This window comes from Cornus florida, unplaced genomic scaffold, assembly GCF_030987335.1.
Source record: "Cornus florida cultivar Cherokee Brave unplaced genomic scaffold, ASM3098733v1 CherokeeBrave_3.0.0_Hap2_Chr09, whole genome shotgun sequence".
NCBI classification, from domain to species: domain Eukaryota; kingdom Viridiplantae; phylum Streptophyta; class Magnoliopsida; order Cornales; family Cornaceae; genus Cornus; species Cornus florida.
Window position 1 is genome coordinate 81,398,717 of NW_026775579.1, and position 17,344 is coordinate 81,416,060.

The 17,344-nt window shown below is 33.9% G+C and overlaps 3 protein-coding genes across 3 annotated transcripts; 1 reads left to right on the forward strand and 2 right to left on the reverse strand.

Annotated features, from left to right (window-relative positions):
* Positions 1-1,124: 1,124 nt before the first annotated feature.
* On the reverse strand, positions 1,125-7,644 carry LOC132274619 (uncharacterized). Its single transcript, XM_059775941.1, has 3 exons — positions 7,485-7,644; positions 5,038-5,115; positions 1,125-1,834 (listed from the first exon to the last, which is right to left on the reverse strand). Exons 2-3 carry the CDS (start codon positions 5,101-5,103, stop codon positions 1,253-1,255), a joined length of 648 nt encoding a protein of 215 aa, XP_059631924.1. The 5' UTR covers positions 5,104-5,115; positions 7,485-7,644; the 3' UTR covers positions 1,125-1,252.
* A 3,231-nt stretch (positions 7,645-10,875) lies between these two features.
* Positions 10,876-13,420, forward strand: LOC132274621 (cypmaclein-like). The gene is made up of 3 exons (XM_059775942.1): positions 10,876-10,970; positions 11,949-11,997; positions 12,888-13,420. Exons 1-3 carry the CDS (start codon positions 10,911-10,913, stop codon positions 13,067-13,069), a joined length of 291 nt encoding a protein of 96 aa, XP_059631925.1. The 5' UTR covers positions 10,876-10,910; the 3' UTR covers positions 13,070-13,420.
* An 827-nt stretch (positions 13,421-14,247) lies between these two features.
* Positions 14,248-15,943, reverse strand: LOC132274622 (snakin-2). Its single transcript, XM_059775943.1, has 4 exons — positions 15,689-15,943; positions 15,528-15,578; positions 14,725-14,782; positions 14,248-14,561 (listed from the first exon to the last, which is right to left on the reverse strand). The coding sequence occupies exons 1-4, from the start codon at positions 15,731-15,733 to the stop codon at positions 14,380-14,382; spliced, it is 336 nt and encodes a 111-aa protein (XP_059631926.1). The 5' UTR covers positions 15,734-15,943; the 3' UTR covers positions 14,248-14,379.
* Positions 15,944-17,344: the final 1,401 nt, after the last annotated feature.

Sequence of the window (17,344 nt, forward strand, 5' to 3'; positions counted from 1 at the left end):
GAAACATGATATCTCATAAAATTTTAACTCGAAAGATTGCCCATATGGGTAACCTGAATTCCTAATTTGAAATCTCAATTCAAATTTAAAATTTAAAAGATGGATTGGACTCAACTTTAATAGTAAGAGTTAAAAACCGTCTTAAGATTAGGTTAAAGTTCAATATTTATATATCGGGTTGGGCTTAAGTTCATCTCCAACCCACCCCACTACCGAATTGCACCTTAGCACATGTCATTTTAAAATTTTTATAGTTGTGATATTTGTCAAAATACACCAACCTTCCTTTTAATTTGGACAACTCTCATATTGGTGGAGTATTTGAGGTTTATTATAATGACCTCCCCTAGTAAAACTTTAATGTAAAAAGTCAATTTTATTATTGTATTATAATAATATATTTGTGTTACAAATATCTGTGAATCGAATATAACCAAATAATGAGTAATGCATACAACGTCTTTGTATTTGAATTTTTACGTTTTTATTTTTTTAGCCGAACTTTTATAACGTATTTCTAAAAAATAAATAAATTGTAAAATTATCAAATTATTAAATTTTCGAATCCGATTTTTTCTTGTACCATATTTTACCTTGCAGCTTTGACATTTGTCAATTTGGAATATCATTATCTTATTTTAGGCTCACAGCTCAACTAGTGGGTTACACATCATTATAAGATACCTACCAAAACCCCACCTTCTTTGTTAGTGCAAAAACTTACATCATAGGCAGCAAAGCATATCAAAACTATAAATGTAGATTGCATTAACCGTATTATACAATGATGAAAGTGTAATATAGATGAATAAAAAAATCAAATATGAACACTAACTGTAATGAACTAAGTTATTATACAATTTAGCATGAGCCTATGGTGCAAGCTTTTCACCACAGATGCTTTGGTTTTGATGCTAAGTTGTTTAACACAAATCAAGTAAAATCCAAGTTGTGATTGATATAAACCTAAACATCATTTTCAGCTAGCTTAAATGATCAAGGAACTGCTGCAAAAACACACAATACTATTTTGTCAAAACACAGAATGTCTTAAAAATGCAAATTCACTCATTTTTACACCAATGAGAAGTAATCCTTAGAACAGGCAAACTGAAACACAGAACTTCAGTCACATACAAATGATATTATTTTGTTTTATTAATGATTCAATTACAAAAAAAGTTCTAATTAACAGTATATTGCTCCCTTTGTATCAGAAAAAAATAATAATAATAATTTAAAATTAATACAGCTAAAATCGAACCCAGCAGCGAGTGCATTGTGCCATACAATCTCCTTTACAATCGACATTATACCCCAGCACTTTTGGATTGCGAAGAAGAAGGTTTCGTAGAGATTTCCCTGTTATTCCCCAATCCTTTTCTAAAACCTGCACATTGGTCCTCAACTCATCTTCAAAACTACATCCAAGAACTTCAGGGAATTTTTTTAGCAGCTTGCACAGATCATCGTCGGAAAGGTTTAGACCCCTTAAATAATCCAATATTTCATTTACAGTTTCAAATTTTGGCACCTCTTTCTTCCGCTCTTCTCCCCAGTAAGGCGAATGGATCTGCCCAAATGCTTTTCCTAGTATTTTATCTTCCTCCTCCATGCTGAACTTAAATGCGGATAAAGCTTGTCTGCATGCTTCCCACGTCTTCCTCTCTTCGTCGCTTAAGGCTATATTATTTGTTTGTGCAGTTGAACGCAACTCCCATTTCTTAGGTGCTAACATGGAGGTCCAAGCTCCTCTGGTCACATTTGATGGAACACCATTTGAAAAGTTAACATTTATAAGCGCAATATTTGGAGCAACTGGTGCAAGATCAGGCTGCAACAGAAGATTGTAAAGTAAGCTTCAGATTTTTAATCAGAAAAAAGAAAACCAAACATAAAGGAAATATCCCTTCTGTTTCGTGTTATAAATTAAATGTAACAAGCTCACAATCTAGGCATCAGTTGTATTTTTGAAGCATACGAAATTGAGTCATACACAGGAAGAAATTTTTTGTAGGAAAGTTTCCCTGGCAATATGCAAATATGCCCCCCAAATGTGAAAATATCATGGACATCTACCAAAAATAAGTTTTACCCCAACGCTTCTCTAACTATCCAAACACAAATATGAAATAACTGTACTTTATGTAAACAGTTTAATCGCTGATCAAAAACATTTTTAACATCATCTAGACTGTCCTCATTCCAAATTCTTTTTCAAACACTATTGATATGCTAGTCTAAAAGCTCTATCGTTGCATTCCTGGTAAACGATGCTAGTGCATTGCCTAGTATGTCCCACCTATATGGGATGTTGGGGTGGAAGACTATATTGAGACCTAGCCGTTGACATTATTTACACGACTCAAGTAAAAATTTAAAACCTTTTCTCAGATCTCCTTCACATGGAGACAAAGCTCAGTGTTGAAAAAAAAAAGTGAAATTTAAAGCCTTATAGGAATTCTATATTTGGTGATTTCACACATTTGCCTTTAGTAAAACCAGGTAGAAGTTGGTTTTGAGCCTGTTTGAGCATGCTTGATCTCCCAATTTTGGAAATCAAATTGAACATAAAGGTCATGCAACTGCAGCCTTTTTCATTGGTATAGACAGGGAAGTTGGAAACCTGGAATCAAACTTGGGTATGCGGTTTCTTAGTCGCCATTTTCAGGAGAAAACTAATTAAGAACTGCAGGTACGGCAGTTTATTTGAGTAACAATATTGACAAGAATGTAAGTAAAATATGTTAAAATAAAGCTAAAACTCGATTAGCTGTTCATAAAGTAGAGCCATGATTCACTGTTCATGCGTTGCGTGAGATCTTACCTATGACCCGCTGCCTGCAGTTAATGGAAAGAACATCTACAAGACTACAAGTTACCTTCCGAAAAAAAAAAAAGAAAGAAAAGAATTAACAACTACAAGTTCATACTAAAATTTAGGACCCACAAAGAGCCGGAATCTGCTGCATACAGCAGCAATCTTTAATTCATTAGAATTGCCCATGCATCATAGAATGCCTCTTATGTTTCACCACAAAAGAATATAAAAACTCAACTCCACAAATTAATGGGAATTTTTGGAGGTCCCATGGCAATGGATTCAGTCCATTGACTTCCACATCTAAATTAGAAATGAGTTCTTTGCAAAAAGAGGTCTTCTAAGAATGAACAAAGAACTCCGCTCTATTTTATTTAATGATACTGGTAATGTCCCTTTACCACACTAAAATTTTGTGGATCTTAATGCCACATAAAACAAAATAAATGAATATAATTTCCATGGATTTTCAAACATTCTAGGGTAATTCTTCACCTAAAAATAATGAAAGGTTGTCATGTTCATGAAAATGAAATACATAAATTAAACATATTTCCCTCCAAAAAACACTGATATGCTATGTTGAAAACATTTTCATTGAATGTCACATGGAACATATGAGTTCTAAAGAGTGAAAATATGCCCTAATGTTGAAGCCTTGCCTTTGAAGTTTGAAATAACCCACTCACCCCGTACCAGAGAAAGAGACAGTGATCATGTACTCTCCCTCTCTCTTTTCACAAAGAAATGGCCTCAAAATGAAAAATAAATTAGAATTTTATTAATTATTGATCTTTTGTTTCCATGTTTTGGTAATTATCAACATTATGATTCACATGATTATGTAATTTTTTTCCACCAACACCTAAAATCAGATGGGATCTGGCTTGGATACTGTTTGGAAATGCTAAAGTTTTCCAAATTTACAGAACTAACATCAGAGCTGGAACTTAGGTAGTGACAGTAACTATGGGCACAGTGAGAATAGGAGCTCCCAGTTAAATTGCTTCCTGATAAAAACCAAAACCACTTCGCCTTAAGATTGTTTTGGAACTTGTTCTTGAGTGATGTGCCATAATTTGTTATAAACTTATAACTAAAGTCACCTTCCAAACTAAGCATTGACATACATGCTCAATAAATTGGCAAAAACGAACATATCCAAGTACACCTTGGCTTTGGAAAACTATACCTTTTTTAGTTTTTTATAGGTTTAATGTTCCTGTAACCCCTTACCTGTGTAGCACTATACTTTCTGTAGTTTTAATATATCTGATATCAGCCTACTTATCAAAAATAAAATAAAAAACTACCGATATCAGCATAGGCAACCTACAGTAGCCTTTTCCTTTTTATACGACTCAATAATTTGGTTTGTTCACTTATCAAAAAAAAATAATAATTTGGTTTGTTTACTTTCTTCACTCTACTTCAAACTCCTAATTATTTGTATGCTCTCGTGGGGTTTCGCAATATCTCAACACTAAATACCAACGGAAACAGTTCAATTAGTTGTGCAAAGTGTTTAATATTATCAGTTCAATTAGTTTTGCAATTTCACACCGCTAAACGTGATGGTTGAACAACAATTGCAAAGCGGGGATAATCACACCAGTAAGTTTCTGCAATATGTTTAATATAATGTAAGTTATTCTTTGCTTCTGCAAAGCGTTACTAAACAGTTACAGTTACTCTTTTGTCTGCATGCTTTTGTAGGGTGTGGCATTTCTCACCAATAAATTTGATGGCTGAAGAACAAATGAAAAGAGTGGATCACCACAACAATGAAACCAGTTCAGTTAGTTTTCCCTTCTTCCCTCCTAATCACACCCCTACCCACCACTTCCGTTTTTATGCCATACCTGCAATACATGTTAAAATGGTATTGTTCTGTCAAAATTCAATTGAATTTGCAGCAAAAATACAAATGAATTTCAAGAGAGTTGCAAGTATTGGAACACCGCATCAATCACATCAGTTCATAGGATTTGGCGTTGAGCTTGAAACAATTCTATCCTGCTTCTAGCATTCTAAGTGAGTAAAACACGATGATATTTAAATTAGTTGTGTCATGTCCATGTACACAACACAACAAATATATCATTTTCTGAAGAAAAAAATTCAAGAGTTTGTCCTTCACTTTCATATACTACTAATAGTATTATCCAAAGTCCATACAGCCCCTTACAAAATTGAGTTAAGAAAGTCGTACTTACGGAAAAACAGAAGCGTGTCACAGAATCGCAGGTCAGCATGGGAGAAGCCAATGATTTTCCCAGCATCCCTGCACTGCACTGTAAAGGAAAAGAATAGAAATATAAAAGGAAATTAAGAAGGATAGATGATAAAGGCTGACAGACAAAACTAGACTGTTGAAAAATAAATTTGTCCTATGTAACCAAAGGAAAATAACAACAAAATGAAAGAATAATCATCAGATTAAGCTTAGAAGTAAAGCCCAATGAATGCACTAACTTTCAAGTAGAATAACATTGCTACTTACTACTTAGGTGCAAACTACTCATGAGTCTTGACGTTCCACTACCTAGGTGCAAACTACTTCAGAGTTGAAGGCTGCAGCACACTAACCTGATCAGAACTTGGCAAACTTACTGCGTGTATGAATGTTTGAACTTTGTACATCATCATTCAAGAATTATTTTGTGCAGTCAGATGAATGGTTGTTAGTACTAAGCTGTAGCAATAGCTCAATTCATAGGCCAGAGCCTATGAATTCTCTTTAAGAACTCATCAATGAATGCCTACTAACAAGAATCTAAGCCATTCTGTTTGTTCCCTATGTTACTAAGGGCCAACAACTCAGCTCCCACGGATATCCCAGAGATACAAGTTCATAGATTTCCAATGAAAAAACCATTTACAAGTTTGCACAGCTTCCTAACGAAACAACTGTTTTACCACAAGTGAAACATATCCAGCAATGACCATAGCGGCTTAGCATTTTTTTAATTAGAGATATAAATTGTGTCACTATAACATTCAATTACAGAAAAATAACCCTTCATTTTTTTATTGTTAAAACAAATCAGTAGAGATGCCAAGGGGGCATAACCATATACACACTACTTGTCAATGCACATACTTAGTAAGGCGTCAGTTTTGCGCAACACCTTCACCATTGCTAGTAGAGGACTGCATTACAGATCAAGTTCAGAATGTTGGTTTTCAAGGTTTTTTTGTGATTCAAAATTTTAAAAATTCATAACATCCAATTTTCCTTATGCTTATTCTCTTGCTTGAAGTGAGTAAAACTGTAAAGTGCAGATAGATACTAGTTTTTTTCTTTTTTGTCCGCAATTATCCACTCCTGGATTATTGCATCAGCTATTCTCACAAAAAACATTCCCATCCAGGTCTCTCCTCTTTTCTTTCAATTCTTTTTATTTTCTTTTATTTTTCCTCCAAAGAAACATAAAGTTCCAATTATGAATGAACCAGCACTTTTCTCAGACACAGTTAAAACACAACTCCTCCAAAACCAGAGGACGCAACTCTTCGTAAATCAAAAGAACTCATATAATACAGAAAAGTTGTTTTCCATCTTGTGCATTTCTGACAATGCTCTATGCCCATGAATAGAGTTCGATTTTCATTGTTGGCCATTCAATACTTCTTCACATTCTTGCGTTCTATTAACATAATATTGTGAGAATCCATATCAATGGTTTTTCAACGGTAGTAGAAGGTTCATTTCTCTTATTTGAGTTCATGTTCGTCCACTAAAACTTAGAATCTAGACACCAAAGGCTGTTTGGCTTGTGCATCTTACTACTAATGCCCATAGATGAAAAGTCCCATGTCCCATTTGAGACTTGTAGTAATAATAATGTAATATCTATTATTAGTACCGGTGACTTTAAGCTATTAATCTGTCTTCATTCTTTTGCTATCCTCTTATTCCTTTCTTGTTTGAAGGTTGACATGTTGAGTACATGATTCTAAGACAACTAAAAGGGCATTACTCAGTTTTTGTCCTGTCGTGGCATGGTCCTGAGGTGGGAGGACTCGAGACAGACCCGACTTTTGATATTTTCACAAAGTGGTTGCCCTGAGACACGAACTGGCGTCGGTGGCACCGATGCTCAAGTAACAAGCTCAAGAATAACAATGACTTCAAGAGTTATGCCTCTTCTCCTTTTGCCGGAGTTTCTACAAGTTCATCTACACCCTAGTAAGGAATCACAATCTCAAAGAAAGTTTCTTGGAAATCCCTGGCCAAATAGACTTTTTCCCTTCTTTTTTTTCCCAGTTGATAATCAAACAACCCCCACCCCCCCCAAGAATTGTTTGCACCCAAGAGGATTGGAACCTTATTTTTTTTTTTTCAACTTTATGTTCTTTTTAATTCTTTTTCTTTTCTACCTACTTCTAATTTCCACAAACAACCTAGAAACTCCAAAATGAAACATCTTGGCAAACAATCAAAATAATTATGGTAATAAATGTGATTTTGGGCGACCTCGTATCTAAATTGTAATAACGAGGATAAGAGAATTGAAACAAAACAATTACAACCATACAAAATTGAGTCGGTTCGAGCAAACGAAAGTAATTGTCCTCAGTTTCAATCTTTTAACATCTATTTTCATGCTGTGCATATTGAATTAGAACATTAAATTAAAGCTGTGTGTACAATTCATACCTGGATTAAATGGGTCGTTCCAGCGAACTCAGAGAGAGCGGCTGCCTTATGCAGTTATGCGGCTTATGCCTACAGTGTGTGTGTGTGTGTGTGTGAGAGAGAGAGAGAGAGAGAGAGAGAGACAGTTGAGTTGGCTGGGGGAAGACCATTCGGTGAATTGAAGGTGGGTTCCACTTCACTGTGATTAGGTCCGTGGGTTTGGATATTGGAATGGATTTAAAAGGACTCCACAGGAATTAACAATTTTCTTGGCAGTGTGTGAACTGAGCCAGGCTCGATCTACATGGGTTGGGTTGGGTTGGCCCGGCCCAAAACCTAATCCATCCTAAAGTTAGAAGACTATTTATTAATCTGTATCTTCTTGATAGGGTTCTCTCTCTTCATCCTCTTGTTGGTCTAAACCAACCAAAATAAAGTGTCCCGGAAAGCTGAAGTTATGAAGCATCTTATTTTGGTATATATATATTTATCCCGGCAAGAAACTCACCTACCCACACGTTCATTCGAGGACTTGAATTATGGACCTTCTTGAAAAACAAAAAAATACCAATAGATTACGGCGCTTCATATTTTGATAAATATATCAAACGGCACATTTATATACTTGACATACTAAAAATAATAACTTGTGGTTGATATGTAGCATAAAATGGTGCAAGTTCTCCTTTTCAAGAGAGAGGAGTTGAAAAGGACAAACATGGTAGTGCAAAAGAATTTTAAAAGACAGCCGATTATTTGATGAGGGGTGCTAAACACAGTTGCGAGCGCGACTGTGGAATCTCAGTCGCAACTTTAGTTATTGACGCGTGTATTTTCTTTGCTGATAATAAATTACTATTTTTCTGCTAACTTCCTTTTGGGCTCTCATTATGTGTAATTACTATACTAACCTTTTATCCTTAAAAAGACAATGAAAAATTATTTGCGGAAATTTTCTCTTTATTCCATCTCACTCTAAAATTTTCTTTTTAACAAAAGTCCATAAATGTTTGAAGTTCAACTCTAAAATTTTTCTGTATTCAAGTTATGCTCTGATTTTTCAGATTAAAAAATATATAAAAAAATCAGGTAAAAAAGTACTATAATCTGGTTCTCTTTCTAAAATTTCTTTTTTTGAAGTTAAATGTTTGAAATTCAAATCTGATTTTTTCAAATCGATATTCTCTGTTTCGAAGTATTCGATTTTTTTCAGATAAAAAAAAAAAAATCAGATGAAAAAAAAGTATAATCTGGTTTTCTTGCATTCGTCCTTTTCTCTCTCTAAAAAAAGTAATTGTCCTCAGTTTCAATCTTTTAACATCTATTTTCATGCTGTGCATATTGAATTAGAACATTAAATTAAAGCTGTGTGTACAATTCATACCTGGATTAAATGGGTCGTTCCAGCGAACTCAGAGAGAGCGGCTGCCTTATGCAGTTATGCGGCTTATGCCTACAGTGTGTGTGTGTGTGTGAGAGAGAGAGAGAGAGAGACAGTTGAGTTGGCTGGGGGAAGACCATTCGGTGAATTGAAGGTGGGTTCCACTTCACTGTGATTAGGTCCGTGGGTTTGGATATTGGAATGGATTTAAAAGGACTCCACAGGAATTAACAATTTTCTTGGCAGTGTGTGAACTGAGCCAGGCTCGATCTACATGGGTTGGGTTGGGTTGGCCCGGCCCAAAACCTAATCCATCCTAAAGTTAGAAGACTATTTATTAATCTTTATCTTCTTGATCGGGTTCTCTCTCTTCATCCTCTTGTTGGTCTAAACCAACCAAAATAAAGTCGCCCGGAAAGCTGAAGTTATGAAGCATCTTATTTTGGTATATATATATTTATCCCGGCAAGAAACTCACCTACCCACACGTTCATTCGAGGACTTGAATTATGGACCTTCTTGAAAAATAAAAAAGTACCAATAGATTACGGCGCTTCATATTTTGATAAATATATCAAACGGCACATTTATATACTTGACATACTAAAAATAATAACTTGTGGTTGATATGTAGCATAAAATGGTGCAAGTTCTCCTTTTCAAGAGAGAGGAGTTGAAAAGGACAAACATGGTAGTGCAAAAGAATTTTAAAAGACAGCCGATTATTTGATGAGGGGTGCTAAACACAGTTGCGAGCGCGACTGTGGAATCTCAGTCGCAACTTTAGTTGTTGACGCGTGTATTTTCTTTGCTGATAATAAATTACTATTTTTCTGCTAACTTCCTTTTGGGCTCTCATTATGTGTAATTACTATACTAACCTTTTATCCTTAAAAAGACAATGAAAAATTATTTGCGGAAATTCTCTCTTCATTCCATCTAACTCTAAAATTTTCTTTTTAACAAAAGTCCATAAATGTTTGAAGTTCAACTCTAAAATTTTTCTGTATTCAAGTTATGCTCTGATTTTTCAGATTAAAAAATATATAAAAAAATCAGGTAAAAAAGTACTATAATCTGGTTCTCTTTCTAAAATTTCTTTTTTTGAAGTTAAATGTTTGAAATTCAAATCTGATTTTTTCAAATCGATATTCTCTGTTTCGAAGTATTCGATTTTTTTCAGATAAAAAAAAAAAATCAGATGAAAAAAAAGTATAATCTGGTTTTTCTTGCATCCCTCTAAAAAAACAAGCTTTCAGTTTTGATTATCTTCCCCGCGACTGTGTTTAGCACCCCTCTTATTTGAATTGATAGACAGGTAATCTTGTGTAACGGGTGGGCGCTTACCCATTTATCGAAAAGTTCAAACTATTGGGTAGTGTTGCATACCCACCCATTTATACACACTTCAACCCCCATCCAAATCCGATGTGGGACAAGTTTCACTTGTAACATTCTCCCCCACTCGAACCCACGCAACGCCCTCATTGTGGTCGGACCACCCTGCCTACCTGGAGGCAGACCCGGATGCTTGGCGTGACACCAGATTAAGGATTGGGCATGGCTCTGATACCAACTGTAACGGGTGGGCGCTTGCCCATTTACCGAAAAGCTCGAACTATTGGGTAGTGTTGCATACCCACCCATTTATACATACTTTAACCCCCATCCAAATCCGACGTGGAATAAGTTTCACTTGTAACATTTTGGTTGCAGGTGAATAACTATTTGATATATAAGTAGATGTGTTCTCTAAGCTTTATTTAATTATTTCAACAATTCATGAACCGGGTAATAATTTCTGCAAATAAAGACACACCATTATGCACACAGACATATCGTCAACGTTGAATTTTGATTTGTTTTAATGGTACGGACTAAACATTGGATTATTGATATTATGATTGTGATGATATTAAATAGGTTGTTATTTGACGCGAGAGAGGCGTCTGGCCACACAAGAATACACAAGTTTTTCCTTTATAAAGGCCTATTGAAGCTTTTGTAGTTCGACACCCTCTCTCTCCTTCTCTTTCTCAAATTTTTTTAAGGTTTGGGAGAGAGAAATGGCACCAGCAAAGGCAACACTGGCATTGGCACTCCTTTGCTTTCTCTTGGTACAAGAGGTACGTACATATACATATATATATATATATATGTATATATATATATATATGTCTGCATACATATATAATATTGTAGCATGGGAAGATATTGTTAGAAATGACCTCCAACATGAGAATTCTATTCTAAATTTTTAGACAATTTATTTCCAAACGCATTTGGTCCTGCTTTGGCTCTAAATTGGTGCAGGTTCAGAGCATCTGGTTATGCACAGCTTTAAAAAATAATAATAATAATTAAGTAAATAATCCAAATAGTACAAAGTATTATTTAGACAAAAATATAAATTTAAACAAAAAGTCAGCAATTATACGTAACATGTATAAATTTCGTTAACTTTATATTTTAAGGATAGTAAAAAGAATTGAAAGTAAATAGAATATTTATATATATACATAGAAATGTGCATATAAGCATTTCTTCAACAAGCATAATGTGCAAAATTAGTATAGGAATGATCATTTGGTCAGACTAAAATACCCCTGCACCCTAACACAAAATAAATAGAAACAGCACATCTCAGTAAACTTGTAGAGCTCAATGCTCTATAATTGGCTATTACTACCACCAGCATATAGGTATATATATGTACCATAAATTCCAGATAAAAATGATATATTCATATGGTTTAAATCCTCATTAGAAGTTTCTTTCAGGCATCACAGTAGTCCCATATTTTGTTTTCCTTTTCTTCACTAATCAAATCTTAAACCCGATACTTCACCTTTAATATATCATTTTTATAGATCAAAGCTCAATGGTATAACGTTCACATCTTCAAAAAGGAGGGGAGAGATTCAATTTCGTGAAGAAAAAAAAAAAGTGTGCAAACTGACCGGACCAAAATAAAATGTATGAAAATTTCGGTAGTTTAAAAATCATTTGGTCACTATATGGGTTAATTTGGGCATAACCATGACTCGTTCTCTGAATTACTATGGAAAAAAAGCTACTAATTGAAATTATTTTGAAAATTTCAGATGGAGGTCTTCAGTGGACAGCAATTGTCAGTTGATGCTCAACAAATAGGTAAGTGTGTACAACATGAAGATAAATTGTCATGCATTTGTATTTACCAAAAAAGAAAAAAATAATAAAAAATTCATTTGCAGCCACTGAAAATTACGCTAAGAAAACAATTAATCTTTATCCAAATGTACTTATTTTCGAACACTCTCAAAGGGAATTTTGGATGGTTAGGGTTTGAAATATATTAGAGATCTTAGAATGGATTGTGGAATTTTAATGTAGATGGTATTAATACCTCTCACTTTTCTTATTTGGTTGAATTGTAAGAATATTTAGAGCCCGTTTGGGCTTGCTATTGGAATAAATAAATAAATGACGTTTCTCAATAGAGATGTCAAAAAAATTGTTGTTATTAAAAAGGATGTTAGGTATTTAGTGACACATTATAATAAGCATTTTTTTTACAATTAAATTATATTTTTATTACCATATTTGATATTAACAATTTTATTAAAATAAAATAAAATAAAATAAAAACCAAAATTGTCTAATGAAAAATAGTTACCTAAAATAACGCAAATTCAAAAGCTCTAAATTCTAGCTTCATTCAAACGCTCTACTGCATTAAATTTGATAACCATTACAAGCACTTATAATGGTTATCAAACACATCTAAACACAATTTTAAAAAATAAAAACGCTTCTAAGCAATTCCAAACGGGTTAGCAAAAGAAAAAATTATTTTCTTGCCGATCAACTTCACGCAAGAGAATTTGTCTTCCTGGCGTGAAGTCGATGGGGGTAGGATTCACCAAGGAATTGTCGGATTAAATATAAATACACCTTGTGACATTGTTTGCATAAAGTACTTGATTTTTGCTATTGAAATGAATAGATGTTCATTATGACTAATTAGGGTTGTGTTTGTGAATATATATATATATATATAGATTGCAAGGGCAAATGTGCGTTCAGGTGCAGCAAGGCGAAGGCGCAAAAGATGTGCATTAGGTCATGCAATTCATGCTGCGAGAAGTGCAACTGTGTTCCACCAGGTACCTCAATGAATAGGGAGATGTGTCCTTGCTATGCCGGACTAACTACCCATGGTGGAAAACCAAAGTGCCCCTAAATTTTCAACCCATTCAATGCAATGCCATAATTAACATACTTTTTAACTTTTTTTTTTTTTTTTTTTTTTTGGGTAAATTATTTTTTATTGTTTGGATTTAACAATAATAAAAGTCAGGATATATAATATACTGATTAAAACCATACCTTTCATTGGTTTTCAGATCTATAATTTACCAATTTGGATTGTAATATTCAATTCTCTCGATTTCAAATTTAAGCTATTGTAAGACGAGTAACACTTTTGCGATGCGATATCATGACAAAAATTTAATCTTTCTCTCTTAATTTCAATTTTAAGCTATTGCAAGACGAGTTACATATTTGTGTTGTATATCATGATTCATGAGACTGTTTTTTAAAAAAAAAAAAAAATCTCAAATCGAGTAGCTTATGCATAACTAAAGGCTTTACATTTTCTTGTACCAACTAATTAATTCCTTTTTTGCTTTGAAATGAAATGATCAAAATGTCCTCATTTAAATTTGTCTCAATTTTATTATTATTATTTTTTCTTGAGATGAAACACACATCCACATGCAGTGATAGACCTAGAAAATTTCGTGAGGATGACGGCAAACTCATATAGTGGGTCCATTTTGGTAATTTCAAAAAGGTTTTCTTCATAAACTTTTAAAAAATGTAAAGTATAAAATGAAAATATATATATATATATATATATATATATATATTCAGTGGGGTGAATTATAATTTTAGTAGGGTATCTTCATAAATTCTCAAAAAATTAAATTATAAAATGAACAAAAAAAAAAGAAAAAGAATTCAGTAGGGGCGAATTGTAATTTTAGAAAGGACATCTTCATAAATTTTAAAAAATTTGAGATATAAAATAAAAATATTAAAAATCTATGGGACGGATACCCCTACTAATCCTATGTTGGATCCGTACCAATCCACACATTTTTTTATTCACAGTCGGGCTTCAACTCCATTGGACTAGATACCAGTAAGAAATTTATGTCACAATTAAATCCCATCTGTATATAACTTATATTGTTCAGAAAATATATCCGTAAATTAGTGCATAACTTATTATTAATTTTTTTTTTTATTTTTAAAAGAAGAAATCATGCAGTAATTATACCACAGTGCATATATATATTGGATAAGACATTCATCATATACTTAAAGTAGTACATCAATCAAAAGCTAGTGCTATGGTGACAAAAACAATGAATTTGGAAGCTTAAATGAAGCTCAACATAGATGAGCAAATTATTATTGGTTTACTACATAATTAGCATAATTAAGATAGATATAATTTTAGAAGATGAATAAAAAGAAAAGAAATTAAGGACACTTGGGCTTATGTCCATGGGTCTTGAGGCTAGCATAGCATGGGCAAGCATTCTTGTTCCCATAGGTGCCCGGTGGGACGCAGTGGCATCTCGTGCAACAAGTTTTGCATGCTCGGCCGCACACATTCTTTCTTGATGCCTTCCTGCACCTCCTTGCGCATGCATAGCTGCAACCTATATATATATATATATATATATATATGAATTAATCACCGCTTAATTAAACATATTAATGGTTAAAATTTTACTTATAATATAAATCAAAGAAACATAAATGGTCAAATTAATAGTTTATAACCACAAATTGAATATATATGCACCGAATTTAATTGCTTACTGATTTTCTTCGGATGATATTTTTTGTGAAGAACTACTCTTTCACTTCCTTCATCTGCCTGTTCCAAATAATAATACATTCCACTTAATAAATTCCATTGGTTTTTTATACAAAATATAGAAGCAAAGAGAGAACATACTATAAAAGAAACTAAAGAGAACATAATCATTTTAATAATTAATTGAATTATGTGATAATAGAAATATGAAAATCAGCAAACGAAGTCTGCACACACTAGCTCAACTGATAAGGCGTTTGGGATCAGGGACAGAGCCATGATGTGGGTGGGGGGGGGGGGGGGGGTGAATTTTGGGGACAATAGTGCATTTTTTAGTAATTTTAGGTTGGACAAATGTAATATTTCATGGGTATATTACTGAAAATGAACAAATTATAAGAATAGATTATTGAAAAAAAAATCAGCGGGGGCAATTGCCCCCACTGCCTTCAATGTAGATCCGTCACTGTTTGGGATACTCTTCTGAGGTCTCCTATTCGAGACTTACCAAAGGTGAAGCCTAAACTTAAATTGCCCCCACTGCCTTCAATGTAGATCCGTCATTGTTTAGGATACTCTCCTGAGGTCTCCTATTCGAGACTTACTAAAGGTGAAGCCTAAACTTAAATGATGCAGTGATTTGTCAAATCAACCGGACTATAGAGTTTAAAGTGACTGATGGATGAGTAGATGTTTCGTTATTCAAAAAAATAAATAAATAAAATTGGCATAGGAATGTGGAAAGATATGCTTAATTTTTGGCAAATATAGAGGTACAAGATTTCAAAGAGATTGGAAAACTCACAGTAGTAAGAGAATCTGCTGCATTACTAGATGTTAAAGCTTCTGCAAAACCCTAAAAGGAAAAGTACTGATCAATTGCACATAAATCTCAGAGTCTGTTGAAATTAGTGACAATTTATTAAAATATAACTAAAAGAAAGCTGTATTGTTGCTGCAATGTACCTCTAGGAGAAGGATGGTGACTAAGAGAAGTACAAAGAGCTTCATCTTGTGAATGGATATATTTATGTGTGTGTGTGTGTGTGTGTGTGTGTGTGACTGAGTTTTGTAATTGAAGAGATGATCGAGAGAGGGGTTCCTATAGAAATTGAATTGTTAATGTGAGGAGGATGGCATGAATATGTGTGTTTGTGTATATATATATGTGTGTGTGTGTGTGAGAGAGAGAGAGAGAGACAGACTCATTCTCAAATCTTCTTTCACTTTTTAATTAACATATATATATATATATATATATATATATATATTTCTCTTGCTATACATGGTGTGAGCACAGCCGTTGATTCTTTGGGTGGTGGGTAAGTATGGTCATGAGAGACAGATGGTCCCCTAACCATTTGGTGGTCATGACTCATGACCAATATATGTTGTACGTATTGACATTATTGCATGAACATGATATGTTGTTGTTATTGCTAGGTTGGCATTCATTCATTATGTGTTTTTGTACACACTCACTCTCTCTCTCTCTCTCTCTCTCTCTCTCTCACACACACACACACAGTTCATCTTAAGAGATCAGAAGAAACTTTAGAGGTCACAATACTTTACAGTTAATGGATCATTGTTACTGCATTGTGAATAAATGCATGACAATTAATGTACTTGTACAACTCACGTGCACACATATATGCATGTATTAGAATACAAGATAACCTTTAGCTTTGGGAAAAGCGAACTTTTTAGAGCCCATGAATGGCTGACCATCAGCACCACTATGGTGAGAATCAGCTTCCATCTCACGTGAAATTGGGTGACAAAGAGGAAGCTTTTAAGAAAAGTGATGTTTTATTATTATAATTATTGTATACTGTATAAATTTTGTTTTAGAGTACAAGTATTATTTGTAATGGCGATACAGCCTTAAAAATAGTCTAATTTCACGTTTACTCTAACAATCACAACAAAAATAAAAATTATAGAGGATGAGAAAATTAATTAATTTGTTGAGTTGCCATGGGAGCAGCGATGTGTTGAAGGAGATACTAGTGGTGTTTTGAGGTTCCGTCTCAAACAAGCGTAGCACTTTTTTATATGGAGTATGAATATGCTTTAATAGAAATTTTATTTTTCAATTGTACGCTTTGTTTTACTTAGACGCATGTCTCGCCTTGCACCTAAACTCCAAAGAACTTCAAGCTTCTTAGTGCGCCTTGGGCCTCCATGGTCGAGCGAGAGTGCTAGGGTTGATCAGGTACATTGATTATTTAATTTTGATGGCTTATTACAGGAAGTCTTACACACTTATACTAAAAATAAATATTTTGGTAATTGTACAACACAAGTCAACCTTTTGTAAGGGTTCCGACCACCTAAAAATTTCTCCTCCTTAACTCAGACAGGAGTGTCGGTCAGGTAATTTACCCTTCAATTTAAAGACAAATTACCATGTTCTCTTCGGGACAAATGGGTGAATACTTGAGCTCTTGTCAGAAGAAAAATGGACAATCTTAATATGAAATGCCAAATTAAATCCTGACAAACTAGGGAGAGGGAGGACGTGGACACGGACTTACCCACTCAGGAGCTGAGCTAAGCACCATACCAACTAGGTGATTGGGTAATGCCTTCATAATTTTTATATTTACAACATGCATA